Source organism: Ambystoma mexicanum, chromosome 11 (genome assembly GCF_040938575.1).
Source record: "Ambystoma mexicanum isolate Mex_15411 chromosome 11, UKY_AmexF1_1, whole genome shotgun sequence".
Classification (NCBI taxonomy): domain Eukaryota; kingdom Metazoa; phylum Chordata; class Amphibia; order Caudata; family Ambystomatidae; genus Ambystoma; species Ambystoma mexicanum.
In genome coordinates this window covers 890,740,354-890,766,955 of record NC_090934.1, presented here as the reverse complement: position 1 = coordinate 890,766,955, position 26,602 = coordinate 890,740,354, and the positions used below count along the sequence as shown (strand labels likewise).

The following is a 26,602-nucleotide window of genomic DNA, read 5'->3' as shown; positions in this document are numbered from 1 at the left end:
GCCTCAAGAACCTCCTCATAAAAAAACACTTTATTATTTTCCCCTCTCTGGTGCCCCACTACCACCATGCACCTTGGGATGTCCTGACAACTTGAAAAACAATTTGTGCATATGGTAGCAGGGGGGTCTACCTTGCCCGACAAACAACATCACCCCTTCTTCACCCCTCATCACTGCTTCCTTGATTTTACTTGAGCATCCACACGTTTTCTTGCACTGTACTGTACCACCTTGGGTGTGCTTCACACTTCCTCCCTGCTCTCAACCCTTTAGTAATTCCCTTTTTTTCATTTTACCTCACTCGTACAGGCTCTGAATGTAAAAAGGGCACTTTGAAGTGACTGTGCTTCACAGTTGGGACCTGATAAATCACCCAAAAATATATCACTGTGCCATATTTTATCGTTCCCTATTACCTTCCTTTAGGTCAAGATGAAATAGAATTTGTAACAACAAAACCTGATGCATGCAATTATATCAGAACTTGTCTAATCAATCTATCTATTTCTTCATATATGCTCTCATCTAAAACTTTCTGTTAATAGTTAAATAGCTTACGTAGACTTGGTAATCTGTCTGTCACCTTGCAGCTATCCATGTTTCATCTATTTCTATGACCATTTTATGAACCTTATTTTCAAAGGATGTGTGACAATACACATGTAGGCCATATTGCAAGAAATGTCTTGTAGGGTAACACTAGTTTGGATTCTTACCAGGTTTAACATGAGAATGATACTGGGCATATTTACCCACTTTCTGTGTTTTCTCGTACTCATGAGCTCTTTGGAACTAGTCCAGGCAAGTACCAGTACAGTCCCATGTCTTTACAGAAACACCTGGAAGTATAAACAATGCTCCTTCTCTCGTTTGAGAATGTCTGAACAAATGACTGTTCTCCACCAAAAGGTATCTGGGGCATGGTCAGTCTCATCCTGTGTAACCTGGTCTCCTTAGAACAGTGGTCTTCAAATTGTGGCCAGGGCCACCCAAGGGTGCCTGGAGGATGTCCAATTGAGGGGGTGAAAGCTTTCCAAATGGGAGGACAGTAACTGATTGTAATAGGAAATATAAGCAGGCATAGCATTTGTGGGCCCGCAGCATAACATAGTATTAATCAAGGAGGCTCAGTATAAACACTTTGGAGAGCACTGCCTTAAAACAACGAGTCATCAGGATAAATCCACACAATACACTTGTGAATCATAAATGGTACAAATACTAATTTGTATTACAATGACTGTCGCATGCACACTATGCAAACATGTTATTCATGGCATCACAGTGGTAATGCCGGCACTGGTATGCTCGATTATGGTATTACTGCCAATGGTGTTACGGTCTACTCAGGAGCCCACCATGTCACTGTGACCTTTACTACCCTCCCAAACACTGCAAAAGAGGAACTCTTCTGACTCACTCCCAATAGTACACCATGAACATCAGGCCTTCAGGTTTCCATAAAGACAGCCCGTAAAGGCACTATCCGGTTGGTATACCACCATACTATATTAAGAAATAAAGAACAAGGGACGATTACCCAACTTATAAACTAAGACATATACAATCACATATGGGTCATATACACGTCTGTGGGAATGTACATATACATAATATTGTCCTCTGGTAGCTCTGATCCAGAAGGTTTCAAACAAGGTAGTTTAGTTAAGTTTAGTTTGTTCATTTGTATAGCGCAGCCAAACCCTGGGGTAACTGGGCGCATTATCCTTATGAAGTAGCAAAGTTACAGAGGTTGCACATATGATAGACAGGAGAAGACAGTAAATACAATAAATAATCTGAGGACCAGGTCACAGGATTGTCTGTGTCAGTGAATAGCATCAATTGTTACAAAAAGGACTGGGTTACAGAGTGGTCCGCGTCTGTTGATAAGACAGGCAACTGCTTTTACTTCCTGTTATTACATTTTAAGAGAGACAGGACCTGACAGAGGGCATTGTGGGTTTGCCTGTGTTTGCCTCTTTATGTCATAAGGCTTGGATTCATGAACATCAAAAGTTTTGGCAAGAAGAGCATCTGGTAGACGCAGACACATCAGTCTGTGTAGCGAGGGAAAGTGGACTGTGAAACTAGAAACACAAATAAGAGGTTTCAGAAAACAATTATGAGAATGTTATCATAGGTCTCATACAGAAGCCTTTAATATTGCAAGGAACACAGGAAGGTGTAATAGTATAATGTCCAGAGATCCAAAGGGATTTTAGACAGAAGAATTTAGCATATGGCATGGAAAACCTCAAATTGGTCAGGACCGCTATGACTAGATGCTGCTTTAGTTAGTTTTGTTAGTTTATTTGTATAGCACAGCCAAACCCTAGGGTAACTGGTCACATTAGCCTTGAGGAGCAACAGAAATTACAGAAAGGTTGCACATGCGAGGTACATAGAGGATAATACAGTAAATGGCAAGAGGACCGCGTTACAATGTGGTCTGTGACACGGTTGCAGATTGCATAACAAAGTATATTACATGTATGTAGGAATTGTCTTATTACTGCGGTGAAAGCCACGTTTTCACCTTAGCTCTGAATGCCCACAATGAATCGTCAGCCCTGATTATCATGGGGAGTGCTTTCCAGCATTTCACTGCTAGCACAGGGAAACTAGATCCACCTGCAGTTTTCAGATTGAATTTGGGGATGTTCAGTTGGTGCATGTAAGGAGTTCTGATAGGTCTGGATGAACGGTGTCTGGGAAATTCATCAGATAGGGGGGCAGTAGGTGAGAGGCATTTGTGAGTAATGACATGCAATTTTAGTTTGATTCTATCCCGGATAGGGAGCCAGTGGTCTTCCTTACTGATGGTAGAGATGTGGGCCTTGTGAGGAAGGTTAAGGGCACATCTAAGGGCATTATTCTGTAAGACCTGAAGTCTGTTCAAATTGTGCTTAGTGGAGCCTAGAAAGAGTGTATTGCAGTAGTCTAGTCTGGACAGTATCAATGCTCTGGATAGTGTGAGGCAGCTGGTTGTTGAGAGAAAAGGCTTACAGGCATTATTAAGTTTATTGGTGTGGCCGTGGATGAGATAGTGACGTTTATTTGTTTTTGTTAGCAATAATATGCAGTCGAGATACACGCCCAATGTTTTGACTTCTATTGAGACTTTGATGATATTGCCATCAATGGTAAATGATTGGTACCTAGGGTCCAATTTGTTGAAGCGAGCCTGGGATCCTACTACCAGCAGTTCTGTCTTGTCATCATTCAAGCAGAGGCTATGGGTGGCCATCCATGCTTGAATTTCAAGGTAGATTTCATTAAGCTTTGCAACATCTTTCTCATAACCAAGGCTAGACTGGGAACTAAAAGAGGCCCTGGAAATAATTACTGGGGACCAAAAGAGGCCCTGGAAATAAAGTTCAAAGTGGCCCTGCATGACACCTTTTCAGCAAGCCCAATGCTTTTCCTATGAGAAAATTTGGAAATACCACAGAAAAGAGGCCCAGGGTGCAGAGGCCCACTGGACAATCTCCAGAGTTCCCTATGGGCCAGTCCACCCCTGCTCATAACTCCCAGTGTGATGAGGACCTGGGTGTTGTCTGCGTAATCGGTGTAAGAGACACCCAGTTCGTCAAGTCGGTCAAAGAGGAGCTTGGTAAAAATGTTGTAAAGCGTATGGAAAATACAGAAACCTTGGGGTACTCCACATTGGATTGGGACAGGGTCAGCTGCAGCCGAAGGTGTGGAGACCCTAGTCGACCTATCGGATAGGAAGGACCGAATCTAATTGGTGGCATTCTGTGAGAATGTGGCAGCCGAGGAAAGGTATTGGGTGAGAATTTGGTGGTCAACTAAGTCGAAAGCTGCGGAAAGATCCAACAGGAACAAGATGGCCAAGGTGCTTTGTCTTTGGCTTCATCCATTTGAATTTTTAGATCCGGGAGGGCAGTTTCTGTCCCGTGGCTGGGTCTAAAGCTGGATCTTTGCAGGCCTAGGAGATTATTATCTTCCAAATGTTGTTGTATTTGGAGGTATGCCAATCTATCTAGTATTTTAAGGAGAAAGGGGACGGTCGTGATGGGTCTATAGTTAATAGGTATGTTGGGGTCTAAGTTGGGCTGTTTAAGGAGGGGTAGGATCCATACCTCTTTAAGGTTGTTGGGTACAGACACATTTTTAAATGAAGAGTTGATCAGTGCTGTGATGAAGGGGGCTAGGTTTTTAGCTCCGTCCTTAATGACTGAGGCAGGGCATATGTCGCCTTGGCAGTTTGAATGTTTAAGGCTGGCAATTATGTTGACTACTTCATCCTCGGTTACTCGGGTGAAGTGGAAGGGTGGGCAATTAGGACTGGAGGAATTCTTTTTGATGTTTGAGTGGTCTTGGGAAGCAAGGCTAGCTTTTTTTGATTCTATCTTGGCTTGTAAGAAAGCTATTTTATTCAAGAGTACTTGTTGGATATTATTGCACCAAGCTTTGTCCTTAATATTATCATCTGAGGGAGGCACTGGAGATTCCAGTTCTCTTAGGATGGAGAATAACTCTTTCGTGCCCAATTTGGCATTTTGTATTCTCAAATTGAAGATCTCTTTTTGGGGTTCATAATAGCAGTTTTGTAGGTGGCTGCTGCCATCGAAAACTTATCTTTGGATACGAGAGACGGGGATATTCTCCAGTGAGTTGACGCTGCTCTTTTAATGTTGCAAAGAGCTTTTAGTTCTTCAGAGAACCATTTATTCATGTGGGCAGCTGGTTTCGTTTTTCTTAATTTGTGCAGAGCTTTTTGATTAAGGGCTTGTTCCAGAGTATCGTTATAAAGTTTTACGAGGACAGTTGGATTTGAATTAGCGATGAGCTGGTTAGCATTGGTAATTGGGTTTGGGAGAGCTTAGATTCTCTATAGTGTTAATGTGTCTATTTCTTCTCCCAGTGTGTGGTGTCATGGAAGTAGGTATGCATTTAGGCAGGTCTTTGGGAATGGAAAAGGTGATTAGATGGTGGTCTGTCCATGCACAAGGCGTGATGTCAATCAATGATAAGTCACAATTGACGTCAGTCAACCAATCCAGGAATCTCCCTTTTGAATGTGTAGGTTTGGTGATGTTTTGTGTAAGATAGCGTTGGCATTATTAGGGTAATTAAGGCAAAGGTTAAAATCACCCATAAGAATAATTAGTGAGCCAGGTTTGGTGGTAGATGTCAGCAAGTGGGTGATGTCCTCCTCAAAGGAGGAGATGTGTAAGGAGGTCTATAAATGAGGTTTAGAAGAATAGTTTGGGTGTTAGATAGTGGTATTTAGATAGATAGAAGTTCAGCAGATGGTAGTCCAATGTTGGTGACTTCTCTGATGTTCAGATAAGTTTTGGCAATGATGGCCACCCCGCCCCAAATCCCTGATTTTCTATCATCTCGGATGATGTTGTAGTTCTCTGGGAGAACGATTGAAAATCAGGCCCGCTGCAGAGTGGAGCCAAGTTTCTGTGACCGCGAGAAAGTCTGAGTCTTTCATTATTTTCTAAGTTTTACTAAAAGACGTTTCACTTGAGTGACAGAATCATACCACCTTTGAAACGGTATGCCACTAACACCATATGGGTAGCAGAATCAACACCTTTAATATTGCTAACATCACAGGGATTGCCATCAAATGACTTTTGAGCCCAACGCTATGCCACTCCGCCTCTTTTAAATCGTGTGTATCTAAAATCTTTAACCTGGAGCACGCATCCCTCAAGATAAGCAGATAAACACAAATACTCTGAACCAGAAAAATAGTGAGTACAAATACTGCTAACAAAAAAATACGAACAGACCTTGCCTCCATGCTTACAGCACCAGAGCTGCACAGATAAGATCAGGGGTACCAGCTGTGGAGGGCCAACGAAAAGTGCTTTACAGATGCCGCCTCTTTAAATGTGCATGATTTACTGACTGCTATCAAGTTCTGATTACAGAACAATATCTGTTTGAGGATTTAAATATATGTTTTGATCACCATTGTAAATGAGAATCACTCTTTTTCTCACAAAAAATATTTTTTCTCCCAACTTCAAACAACAGAGAGTGAAACATTGGCACTTTGAAATCTGGAGCCATGGAAGCATGTAAATGCATCATGATTGCTAAAAGGCAGACACCTAACTATGCAACTTTTAAACTCTGGAGTGAACCAGGTGTTGCAAAGCAGGCCACCTGGGTTGTAAAGCCCCATAGAGATGTTGCAAGCAGCAATACATGGGCAATAATCGATATCACGGCTTACTCCTAAATGCCGTGGATTGACGAGTCCACAAAATCAGAGGTGTGAAAGTGAAAAGAACTTCCCAAAGTAGAGTCGTTGATTCTAGTGGATATACAAAGGGCTTCATTAGATGAACAAGGATCGTTGTTGCAAACATTTGTTTACAGTAAGTAATGCATGCAGAGGAATGAACCTGAACATTCTTCTATGGACTGCAACCACACTGATGCAGTCTCCATGGGACTGCTAGTCATTGCAATCGCTGGAGAGACAAAGAGATCTGAGCCATAGTTGTGTGTTGGAGAGCTGTTGTGTTGGGTTTCATTGGTTCTGCTCCTCTCTTCTTTAAGCACACTTTGCCCAGCACAGCCATTTCTGTTCATGACAGCAGGTGTCTGGGTGTGCGGGCTAACGGTTGGAAATGCATACATTATTAGAAAAGATGTGTACATGTTCCTTGTTTGTCATTTCAGTGATTTCAAAACCGTGCACACTTGCCACGGTAACTGTTCCCATCGAGGATGGCTTGTGCACTGGAGTTGCAGAAATTGGGATTTGCAAAGGGACCTGCTTCAGTTCTGTTCAGTAAGTGACGTCAAGTTTATTGGATCACATAGACAAATGTATCTTGATAGGATGTGGATTCCTATAACATATGCATGAGATGCTTCCTAAACCTCTAGATATGAAGCTGCAGGGGTATGGGGTTGGCTAAGAATCCTATTCCAGGGATTTTCATTCTAGAATTGGGGAACATATTTAGAAACGGATGTGTCTCAGTTGGGTTTAAAATGAGTTCTTAGGTCATCAAGCTGCTCACCATTCTGATAGCTGGGTTGAGTGCCTCTCCTATAATGACGAAGCAAACAAGAATGATTCTGATCACAGTCATCACAGTTAAAATCAACCAACTAGAAAGCCAGGCGGGTATGAATTATAAAAGGAATATGAGTTTAATAAGCTGTAAACACTTGTGGATTTCTAACTTAGGGGACAGAGAAACGGTGCAGGAAGGGTGAGCTCAAATGCCTACGGTTGGTAAATGGCAAAAATGCATGCAATATGTTCTAGATTGTGACAACAGCAATTGAGTGTCCCATTCACAAAGAAGCCAACGCTAGCTTTGCCAGCCTACCCTGTAAAAAAGACTTCACTTGGTCACCCCACAGCACAATCTTGGTCATATGAACCTTGCCTAAACCAGGTTCATTGTACTGTGTGGTGAAAGCTCCTCTCACAAGCCATGCTACAGATAGCTAAGTAGTCAAACGGGAGCAAAGTGTATTCATGGAAATGTCTGCAGGATGCTAGTATACTGTGCAAAGCTACAGCTTCTGAATCAAGTAATTGCATCCAGATCTGCTATATTTGACAACTATGGTACGTTTCTGATTGAAATCTCACTGCTCCGGTTAGAGGAAACCACTGTACTCCATATTTCTGAAAAAACTTGAGTTGAGACATGGTCTACTCTAGGTGAACCAAATCAAAGCAACAGAACCAATGAGACTTGGTGGCTTTTGGGGTGATGACAACCTTAACTCAGAGTCACCCTTGTTGATGTCATCAATGATGACATTTCTGATGTCATTGCTGATGCCATATGTGATATCAACTACATGCTCATGGGCAGAGCAATGGGTAGCTTTTGAGTTATGTTGTTGTGAATACAGCCACTCAACAAATTTAATGGGTTTTGTTGTGTTGAATTGGTTGAGCTTAACTCTGGCTTAACTAAATATCGTTTACTGAATTTCAATGGTTTTATTGTGCTATTTCTTACCCCACCTGCAGCAGTCACTATCATGACCCATAGGACAAGGCCTCTGGCCATGGCCACTGGTCCTTTTGCATCAATGCAGGTGAAAGATCATTGCTAACTTTGCTCCACATCCAGTAATATGGCTGTAGCCTATGCCACTGTTCAATGTTTCTCTAGTAGACCATAACACATACGTGTTCATTTGATTGAATTCATAAAGCTTTTTTTGCCAAAGGTGCTGTTAGAAAATATGAGAAAGTCGTACGATTACATGATAATGCAAAATAAACAACTAAAAACAGAAAGAGGGGAGAGGAACACATAGTCACTAAGTAGAAAGAAGGGAGAGAAGATGAGCTTTCAGGTTAGATTAAAGAATACAAAGAGATGAAGAAGAGTGGATATGTAGAGGGAGAGAATTCCCGTTTTTAGGATCTAGGAGAGCAAAAGATTGGAAACAGAAAAAAGCACAGGGGGGCTTGGGGACAGTGAAAAGAAGTAGATTCTGTTAATGGAGAGTTGGAGTGGGAGAATAGAACAAGACTAGGGAAGGAAGATAATGAGGAGCCAACCCATGAGTACATTTAAAAATAATTGAAGGAAAATGATAGAGAAGACGTCACTCAAAAGGAAGCAGTGAAACAGACAGTAAAGAAGATGTGATTGAGGAGCAAAAAGGTGAATAGAAGAGAAGACAAACAGAAGAAGTATAAAGAGAATGGAGAGGAGGGCGATTTGAGGCAGGAAGGCAAAGAAGAAGAGAAAAGCCATAGTCAATACTAGATAAGATCAAGCAGAACAGAGGTTTAGTAGCATGGAATGAGAATAAGAGTGAGTAAAACAGATGTTAAAAAGGTTATAGCGACAGGAGCGAGCTATAGAAAAGATATGCAGTTTAAAGTTAAGCGAGGGATCACAGATAACCCCAAAATTACGTGCGGATGTGGAAAAGGGCAAAGGAGTTGATGTAGAAAATGAGAAGACAGAATCCAGCGCACAAGTAGCGCACGCGGCTGGCGCACAGCGTGCGCCTGCGATAGTCTGCGCCAGGCACGTGCGCTAAAACTGATTTCCGCGCACAGCGTATTCATGGATTTCATGCTCCCAAACCAGCCGTGGCGCAGAGAATCGCAGCGAGCCTGCAGCAGCGCCAGTAACGCCCCCAAGAACGCCCTCGCGCAAGGAAAAGCCATCAAAATTGCTAAATCATCGCTAAGGGCTGCGCTAACCCTGGACCACTTCACAGGGCAGGCAAACAAGGAAAGCAAAGCGGGCAATCTTCAAATCAGGAGTACGCGGGAAGTTCTACACGCGACTAGGCAGGGAACGTGAATTACAGGGGTACGCGGGAATTATCACACGCGAACAGCCAGGGAACGCGTATTACAGGGGTACGCGTGAAGTAGAACACGCGATAGGCCAGGGAACGTGTATTACAGGGGTACGCGGGAATTATCACACGCGAACAGCCAGGGTGCGTGTATTACAGGGGTAGCGGGAAGTTCAACACGCGATTGGCCAGGGAACGTGTATTACAGGGGTACGCGTGAAGTAGAACACGCGATAGGCCAGGGAACGTGTATCACAGGGGTACGCGGGAATTATCACACGCGAACAGCCAGGGTGCGTGTATTACAGGGGTAGCGGGAAGTTCAACACGCGATTGGCCAGGGTACATGTATTACAGGGGTGCGTGGGAATTATCACACGCGAATAGGCTGGGTGGGCCCTCACAGGTGTACCCTGTACACCCTCCACGGCCCCTGCAGGCAGCCCACAAAACAGGGGACTACCCTGCACACCTGATCATGTCCCCCTGCACCCCCATCCACCAGGGGCACCCTCCACCAGGCCCCCACCCATGTCTCCCACCACCCCCACCCCCCAGCAGTGCAGGGGCACCTGCCATCAGGCCCCCACCCATGTCTCCCACCACCCCCACCCCCCATCCACCAGGGGCACCCTCCACCAGGCCCCCACCCATGTCTCCCACCACCCCCACCCACCAGCACTGTGGGGCACGTGGCCAGCAGGCAGTCAGGCAGCAGCAGATGGCAGGTGGGAGCGTGCTCAGGGCTCTGGGGGACTGTAATTTGGCCTCCTGGCCAGGAGCGTGGTCTTTCGTGTTTGAACGCGTGGACAGCCTGATAGGGAGTGATTTTGCACGTGAAAACCCCACACTCAGCGAATCGCGCGAAAACCCGTCACCAGCATATGTGCGTCTATAGTTACCTGCACGTGCAGTGTCAAAGCGTGTGATTGGTGAAAATGGATCTACACGCAGGAGTGACAAAGCGTGTGATTGGTGAAAATGGATCTACACGCAGGAGTGACAAAGCGTGTGATTGGTGAAAAGTGAGCTACACGCAGGAGTGTCAAAGCGTGTGATTGGTGAAAAAGGATCCACACGCAGAAGTGACAAAGCGTGTGATTGGTGAACATGGGCCAAGCACGTACACGCCGTAAGTGACGCTGTACGTGTGGGCCTGTATATAAGGTAGTGTAGAACACCATTTCCTTGTACGTGCTTTTCGTGGAGAGCGAGTGGGTGAATTCTGTACTTCTTGTCGTTTCACACGCGATTTACTTCACGGCGTTTCCAGTTAGTACTCCCTGTTACCTCTGACAGCTTTTTCTCTTTTTCCTCTTGTACTGGTTTACCTGGGCCTGTTCCCTCAAACAGTGTCCCCTTCTACTGTTGTCCTGTCTCCTCAGACAGCGTACACATCTTCTTTTGGCAGGGGTGTTGCCAACCAAACGCGCTCATTTTTCACGCTCTTTTACCTGGCAGACGGTGAGTCACGCACGTATCTAACTTCTGTGCTTGCCCCGTGTGTAGCCTACCCCTTCAGAGGTCATTCTAGGCTGCGTGTGACACGCATACGTTCATTGTGTTACTGGATGCCACAGCGTAGTGCAGGGTTTTCCATCAGCACACGTGGTCTAGGAGGGGTATTGTGCACGTTCCTTAACTTTTCTGGGGTGCCTGTGCGTTGCGTGACCCGTCATCTTTCCCCAGGGGTGTCATATAGCCTTGCCACTGCACTAGGGTACGAATACCATCTGGTACCCAACCCCTTTGACACCCAATTGCCCAGGACAATTGTGCACACCGACTCCCATACGCACAATAACATCAGTGCCATGGTTGGGAGGCGTGCAAGCCGTAAGGGTGGCAAAGGTGGCCGAGCCACACGTGGTGGCCGTGGAGGATCCACTAGGGGACGTGGTTGTGACTTGCAGGGTGCCCCTGTCCCCCCCAGTCTGGAGGACCAGTCAGGGACACCCATGCCCCCCCCCCCAGTTGAGGGTCATGTGGCTGATACCAACCCTGATCAGCCCTTGTCGGACCAGCCCATTGTGGCAGCAGACCTGTCCGAGGGTGATCCCATCGCTGACATCCAGGTCAGCAGGTCCACTGCACGTGCACCGGTGCACATTGGTGTCATCAGGGCACGCGCATCTATGCCAGATAGGTCATCTGCTGGCCCCCGTAGCCAGGGTGTGGCTCCATCCACCCCACCTCTCATACACCCTGCCAAGACTGTGTCGGTCCTAGTTCATGCACCTCAGATCAGGCCTGACCCCATCCCACTACCCCCAATGCCTGCACCTACTCCCATGCTGAGTGTGCAATCCCACACACCCAGTACTGAGTCCACCACGGCTCCTGCCCCTAGTGTCCACAGCGGCGTAGGACACTCTGGATCCCCACCCCCTTCCAAGCGCAAGAGGAAGAGTGCACGTCCGGCACAGGCTGATTCCCCAGGCACGGCTGCACAGTCCGGCCCATCAAGGAAGCCAAGCTTCACAGACGCCGAACTGAATGCACTTGTTCAGTATGTGTCAGATCATGATAGGGAAATGGTCATCGTTGCAGGGTCCAAGACCACACATGCCAGACGCCAGGCACACTGGCAGACCATTGCTGACAGAATAAGTGCCCTTGGAGTAGTGAGGCGCACAGCTAGTGATTGCCAGAAGCGCTGGAATGACCTTAAGCGCAGGGCAAAGGATAAGCTGGCCTCAAGTCATGCCGCAACCTTGGTGACTGGAGGTGGGTCCCCAGCACAGGAAATAGAACTCACACCACACGAGTCCGTAGCTGGATCCTACGTCACCGAGGGACAACTCCAAGGTGTGGGAGATCTCCCTGATTACGAGGCATCATCCGGTGAGTGCACATGCATGTGTGTATTATCCATGTGCATGGTGTGTGTGTGAAGCATTCATGTTGGGTGCCTGTCAAGGGGGTGTGTGGCAGAGTTGATAGTGGCACCCATGTGCCTCATCCAGTATGTTCAGTGCAACACCATCTGCCCACAGCACTATCCCAACTGGCAACAGTGCACATATGGCCCTACACCATGGAAGTTGCCCTTGAATTGTCATTTTGTCACTACATTGTTGCTCATACTCCCCTGTCTATTCATCTGATGTCTTACATACCATTCCTATACTTTCCCCCAGCCAATCAAGTTTCATCTTCACATGCCTGACATGCAATGATACCACATGCTAATGCATCCTCTGTATATAAATGCCAACCAACATGCTGTCATACTGTGGATGTTGCCTTGACATCCACCTCCTACCTGTGTGCTTTGGTACCGTCTGGTTTCGAGCCCCATTCCCTCACACTCCATGCTGCTCTTCATGGTCTATCTTCCCTGACTTCTACAGTTCAGACCATCGTGCCCTACTCACGACACCTGCTTGCTAACAGTCAAATGAGGGCACCCTGCCCTCCAATGCGACCCACCCTATTGCTGACAAGTGCATCTGAGCCTACTCAAAGCCAACTCTCACTGACATCTGCTCATACATGCCTTTGCCTGTCCCATAGACCCTTCACATGGTCCCTGTCCTCTCTCCTTGCTCCTCTTCCACCATCAATGGTGGGACCCGTTGGGGTGTACTCCTGGCCTCCTTCCAATCCTCAGAGGCCACAATTGATGTGCATGGTAATGGGAGCATCTCAGTCCAAGGCCCTTAGGCCAACCTCATTCTCCTTGAGAAATGCTAGCCACATCTCATCAACTTCCTTTCCTCTCCTGCTGTCCCCCCTCCTCTCTCCTCATCAATCCTGCACTGCCTCCCTGCACCCTCCCATGATCCTTCTCCGCCTCCCACTCCAACTCCTACACATGCTGCACCTCTGATCTCTAGCACTCCCCGTAAGTCCTCCAAGGCTGTCAACCTCCTCCACAATTACACTCCTTTCACTGCGGCTGCATCAGGCATTCCTCCGATATCTGTCACTTACATGAGGTTATGCACCTTGCACCTTGACATCCTTGGTCTCATGGAAACATGTCTGACGGCCAGCTCTGTCTGCATCCTTCACACACTCCTACCTGATGTTCAGGAGACCCTCTCCTTGGCCCGCCACTACTGTGCAGGGGGGGTGTGCCCTTGGCTTCCCTGAGGGTATTCCTGCCACTGTCACTCCTACTTAGACCTACTCCACTCTGGAATGGCTTGTGTGACGTCTCTCTCTACCACACCTTGACATTCACAAACTGTGCGTACTGTGTCTGGGAAAACTGGTCAAATGTACTACTTCCTTTCTGAGTGTCCTCACGTCTCCTCCTCACTCATGTCCCCAGACACAGAAATCCTCTTCCTTGTTGCTGTACGCATCCACCTGCATGCTTGTTGACCCCCCCACGTGACCTTTCTGTGACCTCAGCAACTCCCTCTCACCCTCTAGACTCCCGTCTGTCCCTACTCATTCTGCAGGGCACACTCTTGATGCTCTGATCTCATCTGACTTTCCCCTCTCCGTCCATCTCTGCACTCCTCTCTCCTGGAGTGATCACATTCTCCTCTCCTCCCAGCTCACCCTCACCACCCCACAGGCAAAGCCACCCTCACCACTGTCACACACCTTCTTGGTATTCCAACCCATGAAGTGTGTGTCAGTCGAGGCTCATGCTGCCAAAATCTCCCCCCCATCCAGCTCCCCCTTAGGCTCACTCCCATCCTGACAGGGCCCACTCCATGCTCCACTCTATGTCAGGTACACTGGATGTCTTTGCCACGGTCATGACCACCTGTCTGAAGCCCCATGCCAATGCAGAGTCCTGGCATGACTCGGATCTTGTGAACCCAGACCACAGGTGCCGGGTGGCAGAGAGGGAATGTCCTGCATCATGCTCATCCTCTGGCAAACTGGCCTGCCACATGCTCCAAAGGCAATAGCGCCTCACCCTTTTCACCAAGATGAGATCCCCAATCCAAGGGCACATATCTGCGGCATGTGACAACTCTGCAGGACACATAGAAATCTGCAAGGACCTTGCCGAGCCAGATGCAGTGTGTACCTCCCCTGTCCCCTCCGAGCCCACAGCACTGCATGGTTGTCTCTGTACCCCTATAGGCCACCCCCCCCAGCACTAACACCATCTGCCCTTGACGTTAAGTCCTACTTACCTTGTACAGCACTTCCAGCCGCCACTTCCCCTTGCACTTCATTGTGCCACCCACCCCTGCACTTGCGTGACATGAATGACACCAGCACCAGTAGGATTGTTGACTGGCATCCCCTACTGCCCCACCACCCCTCAGTGCTCCGCTGTACCTTCATACATTTCTGGACCGGTGCTTCACGAATGCTATATGATTCCTTTACAGGTGATGGGGAGGTGGAATCTCATTGTTTACTGCATTTTGTTGATGTAGACAAAGCACTGTGCATCGTGGCCAATTTGGACTAGCAGATCCATGTACAACATGTCAACTTATTGATGTCATGATGCAATGTCAGGACCAGAGTGGTAGAAATCCAAAAAAGTTGCCCTCCTCTCCCTCTTCACTTGGTGGCTATGTCACATGCCATGTGTGTGATGGCATGTGCCTTTGACATGGCAATCACCGGCCAATGTGTGATGGCAGTGCTAGGCAGCATGGTGAGCAGGCGTTGCTCTCCAATCTGTACATTGTGTGCCCTGAGCCTCCCCTACAGACCCAGTGATGGTGAATGCATAGGAGGTCTCCCAGTCATGTGGGACATGTGTCGTAGAACTACTGCCTCTGTTGTTCATCAGCCCTTGTTGCATGCCATGGTGCTAATGCCTGTTTCCATTTTTCTCTTTCATGTCTTTGCAGGGGACGAAGCACTTGTTGATGCTGGGGATGTGGTGGTTGAGCCGTCCCAGGAGGGCAACCCGGGCCGACCTTCCACAAGTGAGGGACGTGGTGTGTTTGTGGGTGAAAACCCACAAGTGCTGCAGGTCGTGCTGTCGAGGGGTGTCTCTGGGGGTTCCTCCCCCGAGCAGTATTCAGGTGTAGACTCGGAGGATGACACCTATGTGCAGTCGCAGGTGAGTGTTCTTGGGAGAGAATCTCCTCTGTCCGACCCACCTGCAGCCGGGCCATTGCCCTCAATGGGGATGTCAGTGTCGGCAGCTCAGCCTCCGGTGGTTACGGATGCAGGGCCACACCACACAATCTCTGATCCTGTTCCTGGGGCTGCAGATCAGAGAGGGAATGCAGTCCTGCAGCCTGAGGCCTTGCCGGCACAGCAAGGCGCAGTCCGCCTTGCCCCAGGCAGGTGTGGTGCCCGTCAACGTGGTGGCCGTATGCCACCTGGCAATACCGCTTGGGAGCAATCCATCTACGGTATGGCCAACCAACAGGCAGCATCATCCGAGATGATTGCACAGGCCATGGATAGGGTGGCCACTTCCATTGTCCCCCCAGAAAGGCTGATGGAGCGACTGGAGCAGGCTACAGAGTCCATCTGCCAGGCACACAGGGAGGATATGTTGGCGTCCAACAAGGACAGGCGGGCGGCACTGGCGACTCTGCGGGAATCACTTTCCATGGAGTCCCAGCGCCACAGGGAAGGCCTGAGGGAAGAATTCCATCACCTCAGGTCGACCCTGTTAGAGCTTGAGGCTTCATCCCATAGAAGGACAGAGGAGCAGCTGGAGCGTCTGACACGGACGCTCTCGGCCGAGATGCAGGCAACTCGTGCGGAGGTCAGGTCATCCCGGGAGTTACTGCATGGGGACCTCCGCATGATTATAACCCAGAACCAGAACTACCAGACCCGCCTGCTTGCAGCCATGGAGGAGCAAACTCGTGCTTTGCGTGGGCTGCCTCCCATTGTCACACCATCTTCTGAGGCAGCTCCCCCACCTCCTGAGTCAGCTGCAGGGTCTGGCCAGAGCGATAGCGACTCATCTCCCACAACAGAGTAGCCGTGTGGGCCACGAGCCTATGGGGTGTTTTAGTTTCCCATGATCCACACAGGTGGATTGTGGCGTGCATCCTGTCCTCGGACCTCATAGGTGCCCCCCCCCCCCCGCCGGCCCTTTCATGGCCATTTTTTCTCAATTTTCTTTTTTCTTTTCCAAGAGTGTTGCCTTGTGTGGGTACCTGGGCATACACTGTATTGTGGCTGGGCACATGCAGGCTTGTCCTGAGTTTGGTTTAGATGCTTGGGTAGCAGACATCCACACCCCTCCTGCTTCCGTTTCCATGGGCTTGCAAAGGGTGTGCCCAAGTGACAGCAAATTACACGGTGACATTGGACTCCCATGAGCTGTTGGCCAGTCCATAGTCAATACTGTGTAGACATTCATAGTGTACATTGTTGTTGCACCTAACTATGCATGATGGTTTGATATGTGCCTCTACTTACATATGTTGCTCATGTTTTGCAGGTATTTCACACAGTTCTTCACACGGGCATACTCTCTGGAGTCAGACTACATGTTGGTAGATGTGCACTGACACTTTTGCGTGGCGCCATCACTGTACATCTGGACGGTGAGGACATACCAGCAGAATCAGGTAATGAGACTACCATTGATTACATGCATTGTGTCTTGTTTGGGTGGGCTTCAGGGTGGGTTGGTGTGTAATTTGATTGAAATTACTCTTACATAGGTGTGTAGTAGTGGCTCCAGCGTGGTTAGCTGTTCAAGTGCGGCTATGTTCCATTTGGGGCACTGCTATTTGTGACACCGGTGTCATGTTGTGATGGCCAGTTTGTTTGCTCTCACATACCATGACATGGTGTCCTCAGTGGCGGGACTGTGAAGGGAATGGGTGACATGGCAATGTTGTCATGTAGTGAATCGCCTGTGGCAATGCATATTTGATTGATGGAGTTGTGTCTTCTCGTTGTGATGCATTGCTGGTGTATGTGTAGGTAGGGGTGCACACATAGTGACACTTCCATGTTAACAATCTCAGGCTGATGTGTATCTGACAGTTTATTGTCAAGTAATTTTGTGACATTGTCAGGTAGTGTCATCATTGATTGTCAGATGGTATGTGCCAGAGCAGTGTGCACTAGCCAGCACTGTGATTCCTAGGTGAAGAAGTTGGCCACCAGTTGCGTACGGGCTGCCACCCCCCGTGCCCTTTCCCCTCCCATGCGCAGCGGGCGTGCATGTGGTTGTGGATGTGGGGGCACCACCATGTCCACGGGCAGGCCCCGGCGTGTTGCAACGTTGTGCAGGACACATGCTGCCACTATGATCCTGCACACTATTCGGGGAGCATATAACAGCTGCCCGCCAGAACGGTCAAGGGAGCGAAAGCGTGACTTCAGCACTCCGAATGTGCGCTCCACTATGCCCCGTGTTGCAATGTGGGCTGTGTTGTACCTTACCTCGGGTGGCGTGGTGGGGTTCCGGATTGGGGTCATCATGTGGGGGCTGATAGGGTAGGCACTGTCCCCTGCGGAGGTGGTGATGGGTATCATTAGTGGTGTTGTGTCATGACCCAGTATCTGACATGCATGCATGTGCAGTGGCATTCATGCTCACCAAGCAGCCATGTATCTCCATGCTGGCCAGCCTCCAGGTCCCGGCATAGTGTAGACATTCTGTAGATGAAGCTGTCGTGGGTGGACCCGGGATAGTTGGCATATACTGATGTGATTATTCCCTTGGCATTGCATACAACTTGCACGTTGATGGAATGCCAGTGCTTGCGGTTTCTATAGATGTGCTCTGTTGCCCTGGGTGGACGTAGAGCCACATGTGTGCAGTCAATTGCACCAAGCACTTTGGGGAATTGAGCCACACCATAGAATTCCTGGATGCACGTCCGCCTTTCTGCATGAGTCCTGGGGAGATATATGTGCCTGCGGACTGATGGCCGTGCAGTGATGATGTTCAAGACCTGGTGTAGGCAGCGTGACTGCGTGGCCTGTGACACACCACCCACTATGGCACTTGTCCGCTGAAAGGATCCAGTGGCCAAGAAGTGCAGTACATTCAGGACCTTCTGCAGGGGGCTGAGTGCTTGGGAGCACAGGGTGGGTGATGTGAGGTCATCCTCCCACTCACTGACCAGGTCCAGTATGATGTGTGCTGGAAACCTGTACCTCCCATACACCTGGTCATCAGGCATCCCGAATAGGCTGGTTCTGGGTGTGAATATTCTGGCCCTGACTCTCCTCCTCCTCCTCCTTTGGTAGCCCACTGCCACTGCTGCTAGGAACGGTATGTTCATCCTGGCATCTGGCTTGTTTATTGATAAGTGCGCAAATTAATGCCTTGCGCGTGTTCTAGGCGAGCGTGTGACCCTCGCACCCCTGGAATCTAGTTCCCACTCCAATAGCGTGTGGAAATTCCCACGCAGCAGGCATACAGGTGCGCTGACGTACTTGCGTGTGTAAGTGCCCGCGCACCCCTGTAATACACGTACATAGGCCAATGGCGTGTACGCGCACTTTTGGCCAATTACACGCGATGTAATACACGTACATTGGCCAATCGCGTGTACGCGCACTTTTGGCCAATTACACGCGATGTAATACACGTACATTGGCCAATCGCGTGTACGCGCACTTTTGGCCGATTACACGCGATGACACTCTGACGTGCAGTATTTCCACGTGTGCTCCGTCATCACGTGCTGAGTGGGGAACGCCCATGCGGATCACGTCAGACGCGCTTACGCGGTGAGGGACTCTGGTCCAATAGAATCGCGTATGCGTGCTGATGCACTTACGCGCTAAGGCCCTTTCCTCGGATTTCACGCTGACGTGCAGGAATTTCACGTGCCAAATCACTCCGTATCAAGCTGGCCACCCGAAAACACACGGAACACCACGCTCCTGCCCAGAAGGCCGAGTTACTGCCCCCCCAGTGCCCTGAGCAGCCTCCCACGTGCTATCTGCTGCTGCCTGCCTGCCTGCCTGCCTGCTGCCACCGTGCCCTGCCATTTGGTGCCTGCACATCAGCCATCTGCAGGGGTCCAGTTGCTGTGTCCACCCCTGCTGGAACTGAAGACTCCCAACTGGGATTACATTGCTCCACAACCCAGCCCCAGGACCCAGTTGCCCACCCACACCTGCCTCTGGGGTTGCCATGTCGGGCACTTCGACATCTGGCACCAGTGGCAACCCCAGGCCAGAGGGGCAGAGGGGCACCAGCTTCACTGCCACCGAAGTTGGTGTCCTGGTGGAGCATGTCCTGGGGCAGTATGATGCCCTCTTTGGATTGTCCCGCGCCAGCAAGGAAGGACGGGAGAGGATCTGGGCCGACTGTGTGGTTGCCATCAACGCGGAGGGGGTGGCAACCCGCAACGTCCAGAAGATCAAGAAGCGCTGGGAGGACTTGAGGTCCAGGACCCTTGTGAAGGCCCGGCGCCTCGTGGAGGGGGGCCGGGCCCGCATGAGTTCCATCCAGAAGAGGGTCCTGGAACGCGTACGCCCAGCGCTCCACGCCCAGGTCCTTGAGAGGGAGGCCCGTCTGGAGTTGAGCGGTAAGTGTGCAAGCATTACTGTGTGAGACAGGGCATGTTGCGGTGTGCTGGTTCTATGATACTTGCCTGTATGTGTGCCATGGGCCATGTATGCATGTATGTGTGCAGGGACATCATGGTAATGCATGTGCGACCAGTGATGTGTGACCCACATGGTTGTTGCATGTGTTGAAATGTGGCATGGGGAGCCCTATGCAGATTTAGGACATGAGAGCATGCCAGTCTCTGTACCTGGACATGGATGGGGGTGAAGGATGGGTGCTGATGCCAGGTACATATATGGTAGCCATGTCTGTGTGCCTGACCTGCGTGTCTGTGACTTGTGCATGCCATGGATGCATGACACATGTGTGTGACAATGCACAGATTCTGTGACGCACCCAACTAACCCTTGTTTCGCCTGTGTTCGTTGTGTTTGGGGCCAGATGGATGTGACTGAGGTGAAGTGTGTGCATGTGATATGCATGAGCCATGATGCATGTGAGTCACATATCATTGAATGTTTTAAGAGTCAATTGGACATGCATGGAAATGTGCATGGCATGCACCATGCCTGTTACTGTGTGTGTTTTGCCTGGACTGACCCATGTGTTGTGGAGGGACATGATGGAAGTGTACTTTGACAGGGGTGCTCATCTGCTATTGCTTCCTGTCTAGGGGACCATTTTACAGTAGCCTGATGCTTGTGTCCTTTGTCTCCCTCTACGCAGCGGCTAGTGAAGAAGAGGGCGGAGACGGCGCTGTGGAGCAAGGTGGCGGGGATGCCCCCACGGCTGCAGCGGAAGGGGTGGGTGAGCCCCCACAGGGGCCTGCTACGGCGGGAGACGGTGAGGAGCCATCCAGGTTGGTGGTTTGCAGAGAGGAGGAGGAGGCCGACACTGGTGCACACATGGGGCCTGGTGGGAGCATCCCTGCTGGTGCAAGTGGTGCAGTCCAGGGCCAGGGGCAGGAGGCAGCACAGGTCACCGTGGAGGTGCCTGTGCATGTCGCTGTCCCTGACCCTGTGAGTGCACCACCATGCACCAGCAGGGATGCCCCGTCCCAGGCCCGTCCGCAGGTAGTGGGGATGTCCATGTCAACTGACTCCCCTCCACCTGCGGCCGTGGGAACCCCTGGCCGCGTGGAGCAGGTCCTGATTGGGGTCGCGATGCGCACGGCTGTGATTCGTGATGACGTGCGTGCTTCCCGGGAGGAGCACGCACGTCATCACGAAGTGCACCGTGCCGACGTGGCCCAATTGGGATCGGCCATGTTCGGGGGGTTCCTGCATGTGTTGGCCAATCTGACGGCCCTCTCCTCCTCTGTGCAGGCTATCCACCGGTCGTTCTCCTTGCCGTCTTCCGGCCCAGATGCCACCATGGCCCCCTGTGGACCTGCCCCGACCAATGCAGCCAGCTCGGTGGGGATCCCATCCCTGCCACAGTTGGGAGTCGGAGGTCCAGCAGGGGTGGACGACACAGCAAGTGGACCCCAGCAGATGGAAGATGTGCCGGCATCATCGGGCAGGGCACGTGCACGACGGCGTCGGTGGTTACCATCAGCCTGGATGCCGTCGTGCTGGCAGAGGCAGTGGCGTCGGAGGCAGCAGGGGGCTCGACGTGGGAGGCATCATGGCTCAGGGCCATCAAGATCAGAGGGGCAGGCATCGGCCGGAGGGCAGGGCAACCCTGGCATGGCGGTGTGTTCCGTGTGGGAGGAGTTTGGCCAGCGGATAGGTGCGGAGCGGCAGCGGGCGGAAGAGGAGCGGCTCGCCATGGCCAGGGCGGAGATCTCCATGCATCGGGCATTGAGGCGGGCTGAGTGCCTCGAGGAGGCTCGCAGGGATTTTGGTGAGCACATGGGGTTGTCCCTGCGAGACCTCGGGGCCAGGACAGAGTCCCGCCTCCAGGACATTGACATGGAGTTCGAGGATGCCCTGGCCAGCATCACCAAGTGAGCCGCAGGACTAGCCCGCTGCCTTTGTATATAGTTTTTTAGTTAGTTAGTGCTAGGTTTCCTTTATTTATTTTTATTATTTTGGACCGCTCGGACAATGGCCACTTTTTTGTACATATTTATTTTATTAGTTAGTATTAGGTTTCATTTGTGCTGTTGGGCTCATGGACCCTGGAACATTCCTGTATATATTGTTATATTTTGGGAGATACATTTTTTAATTTTTTTATTGTTTACACCATGACGTAATGGTTTTTCTTTGATTTCCTACTACATGGTTTTGCTTTGGACAAATTATATTGATTTTTTAATCCTTTGTTTTTTGGTTTATCATTTTTGTTCTCGGACATGGACCTTTTATTTACTTTGCCACATAGTTGTATGTTTTATTGGTTTACTTGATTTGTGTTTTTAATACATTTTTATATTATCTTACACTTGTGTTATTTTCTCTTTGGTTTCTTACATGTCATGATATGGGTTTTGACATTCACTTGCACCCATTGTGTATGTGTGTGTGACGGACATGTGTTCTTTTGCATACTTGCCTTTGGGGTTGTGTCATGTGATTGCATTCACTATGTGGGTGCATGCAATCCTTGCCTGGGTGTTTGTGCTGGGTATGCTGGCCATTACTGCCATGATTGTGTATCGTCAGGACCTGGGGCCAGGGGGACATGGGTGGGGGCCTGCTGGCAGGTTCCCCACAGTGCTGGGGGTGGGGGTGGTGGGAGACATGGGTTGGACATGGGTGGGGGCCTGCTGGCAGGTTCCCCACAGTGCTGGGGGTGGGGGTGGTGGGAGACATGGGTTTGACATGGGTGGGGGCCTGCTGGCAGGTTCCCCACAGTGCTGGGGGTGGTGGGAGACATGGGTGGGGGCCTGGTGGAGGGTGTCCCTGGTGGATGGGGGGTGGGGGTGGTGGGAGACATGGGTTGGACATGGGTGGGGGCCTGCTGGCAGGTTCCCCACAGTGCTGGGGGTGGTGGGAGACATGGGTGGGGGCCTGGTGGAGGGTGTCCCTGGTGGATGGGGGGTGGGGGTGGTGGGAGACATGGGTTGGACATGGGTGGGGGCCTGCTGGCAGGTTCCCCACAGTGCTGGGGGTGGGGGTGGTGGGAGACATGGGTTGGACATGGGTGGGGGCCTGCTGGCAGGTTCCCCACAGTGCTGGGGGTGGTGGGAGACATGGGTGGGGGCCTGGTGGAGGGTGTCCCTGGTGGATGGGGGGTGGGGGTGGTGGGAGACATGGGTTGGACATGGGTGGGGGCCTGCTGGCAGGTTCCCCACAGTGCTGGGGGTGGTGGGAGACATGGGTGGGGGCCTGGTGGAGGGTGTCCCTGGTGGATGGGGGGTGGGGGTGGTGGGAGACATGGGTGGGGGCCTGGTGGAGGGTGTCCCTGGTGGATGGGGGGTGGGGGTGGTGGGAGACATGAGCAGGTGTGCAGGGTAGTTCCCTGTGGTGTGTGCTGCCTGCAGGGGCCGTGGAGGGTGTACAGGTAATGCCTGGGAGCACACAGCCATATCGCGTGTGGAACTTCCCGCGCACCCCTGAAATCCACGTACCCTGCCATATCGCGTGTGGAACTTCCCGCGCACCCCTGAAATCCACGTACCCTGACTAATCGCGTGTGGAACTTCCCGCGCACCCCTGCAATCCACGTACCCGGCCATATCGCGTGTGGAACTTCCCGCGCACCCCTGAAATCCACGTACCCTGCCATATCGCGTGTGGAACTTCCCGCGCACCCCTGAAATCCACGTACCCGGCCATATCGCGTGTGGGACTTCCCGCGCACCCCTGCAATCCACGTACCCTGACTAATCGCGTGTGGAACTTCCCGCGCACCCCTGCAATCCACGTACCCGGCCATATCGCGTGTGGAACTTCCCGCGCACCCCTGAAATCCACGTACCCGGCCATATCGCGTGTGGGACTTCCCGCGCACCCCTGAAATCCACGTACCCGGCCATATCGCGTGTGGGACTTCCCGCGCACCCCTGAAATCCACGTACCCTGCCATATCGCGTGTGGAACTTCCCGCGCACCCCTGAAATCCACGTACCCTGACTAATCGCGTGTGGAACTTCCCGCGCACCCCTGCAATCCACGTACCCGGCCATATCGCGTGTGGAACTTCCCGCGCACCCCTGAAATCCACGTACACGGCCATATCGCGTGTGGAACTTCCCGCGCACCCCTGAAATCCACGTACCCTGCCATATCGCGTGTGGAACTTCCCGCGCACCCCTGCAATCCACGTACCCGGCCATATCGCGTGTGGAACTTCCCGCGCACCCCTGCAATCCACGTACCCGGCCATGTCGCGTGTGGAACTTCCCGCGCACCCCTGAAATCCACGTACCCTGACTAATCGCGTGTGGAACTTCCCGCGCACCCCTGCAATCCACGTACCCGGCCATATCGCGTGTGGAACTTCCCGCGCACCCCTGAAATCCACGTACCCGGCCATATCGCGTGTGGAACTTCCCGCGCACCCCTGCAATCCACGTACCCTGACTAATCGCGTGTGGAACTTCCCGCGCACCCCTGAAATCCACGTACCCGGCCATATCGCGTGTGCAACTTCCCGCGCACCCCTGCAATCCATGTACCCTGACTAATCGCGTGTGGAACTTCCCGCGCACCCCTGCAATCCACGTACCCTGACTGATCGCGTGTGGAACTTCTCGCACACCCCTGCAATCCACGTACCCGGCCATATCGCGTGTGGAACTTCCCGCGCACCCCTGAAATCCACGTACCCGGCCATATCGCGTGTGGAACTTCCCGCGCACCCCTGCAATCCACGTACCCTGACTAATCGCGTGTGGAACTTCCCGCGCACCCCTGAAATCCACGTACCCGGCCATATCGCGTGTGGAACTTCCCGCGCACCCCTGCAATCCACGTACCCTGACTAATCGCGTGTGGAACTTCCCGCGCACCCCTGCAATCCACGTACCCGGCCATATCGCGTGTGGAACTTCCCGCGCACCCCTGAAATCCACGTACCCTGCCATATCGCGTGTGGAACTTCCCGCGCACCCCTGAAATCCACGTACCCGGCCATATCGCGTGTGGGACTTCCCGCGCACCCCTGCAATCCACGTACCCTGACTAATCGCGTGTGGAACTTCCCGCGCACCCCTGCAATCCACGTACCCGGCCATATCGCGTGTGGAACTTCCCGCGCACCCCTGAAATCCACGTACCCGGCCATATCGCGTGTGGGACTTCCCGCGCACCCCTGAAATCCACGTACCCGGCCATATCGCATGTGGGACTTCCCGCGCACCCCTGAAATCCACGTACCCTGCCATATCGCGTGTGGAACTTCCCGCGCACCCCTGAAATCCACGTACCCTGACTAATCGCGTGTGGAACTTCCCGCGCACCCCTGCAATCCACGTACCCGGCCATATCGCGTGTGGAACTTCCCGCGCACCCCTGAAATCCACGTACACGGCCATATCGCGTGTGGAACTTCCCGCGCACCCCTGAAATCCACGTACCCTGCCATATCGCGTGTGGAACTTCCCGCGCACCCCTGCAATCCACGTACCCGGCCATATCGCGTGTGGAACTTCCCGCGCACCCCTGCAATCCACGTACCCGGCCATGTCGCGTGTGGAACTTCCCGCGCACCCCTGAAATCCACGTACCCGGCCATATCGCGTGTGGGACTTCCCGCGCACCCCTGAAATCCACGTACCCTGACTAATCGCGTGTGGAACTTCCCGCGCACCCCTGCAATCCACGTACCCGGCCATATCGCGTGTGGAACTTCCCGCGCACCCCTGCAATCCACGTACCCGGCCATATCGCGTGTGGAACTTCCCGCGCACCCCTGAAATCCACGTACCCGGCCATATCGCGTGTGGGACTTCCCGCGCACCCCTGAAATCCACGTACCCTGACTAATCGCGTGTGGAACTTCCCGCGCACCCCTGCAATCCACGTACCCGGCCATATCGCGTGTGGAACTTCCCGCGCACCCCTGAAATCCACGTACCCGGCCATATCGCGTGTGGAACTTCCCGCGCACCCCTGCAATCCACGTACCCTGACTAATCGCGTGTGGAACTTCCCGCGCACCCCTGAAATCCACGTACCCGGCCATATCGCGTGTGCAACTTCCCGCGCACCCCTGCAATCCATGTACCCTGACTAATCGCGTGTGGAACTTCCCGCGCACCCCTGCAATCCACGTACCCTGACTGATCGCGTGTGGAACTTCTCGCACACCCCTGCAATCCACGTACCCGGCCATATCGCGTGTGGAACTTCCCGCGCACCCCTGAAATCCACGTACCCGGCCATATCGCGTGTGGAACTTCCCGCGCACCCCTGCAATCCACGTACCCTGACTAATCGCGTGTGGAACTTCCCGCGCACCCCTGAAATCCACGTACCCGGCCATATCGCGTGTGGAACTTCCCGCGCACCCCTGCAATCCACGTACCCTGACTAATCGCGTGTGGAACTTCCCGCGCACCCCTGCAATCCACGTACCCGGCCATATCGCGTGTGCAACTTCCCGCGCACCCCTGAAATCCACGTACCCGTCCATATCGCGTGTGGAACTTCCCGCGCACCCCTGCAATCCACGTACCCTGACTAATCGCGTGTGGAACTTCCCGCGCACCCCTGAAATCCACGTACCCGGCCATGTCGCGTGTGCAACTTCCCGCGCACCCCTGCAATCCACGTACCCTGACTAATCGCGTGTGGAACTTCCCGCGCACCCCTGAAATCCACGTACCCGGCCATGTCGCGTGTGCAACTTCCCGTGCACCCCTGCAATCCACGTACCCTGACTAATCGCGTGTGGAACTTCCCGCGCACCCCTGAAATCCACGTACCCGGCCATATCGCGTGTGCAACTTCCCGCGCACCCCTGCAATCCACGTACCCTGACTAATCGCGTGTGGAACTTCCCGCGCACCCCTGAAATCCACGTACCCGG

The 26,602-nt window shown here is 51.8% G+C and overlaps 1 protein-coding gene across 1 annotated transcript in view; it reads left to right on the top strand.

Annotated features, from left to right (window-relative positions):
* Nucleotides 1–26,602, top strand: part of LOC138505059 (intestinal mucin-like protein) — a 489,690-nt gene that overhangs the window by 359,393 nt on the left and 103,695 nt on the right. The window contains exon 12 of the mRNA XM_069625384.1: nt 6,676–6,787. Within this exon, the coding sequence (XP_069481485.1) occupies nt 6,676–6,787 (112 nt within the window). The remainder of the gene's footprint in view (nt 1–6,675; nt 6,788–26,602) is intronic.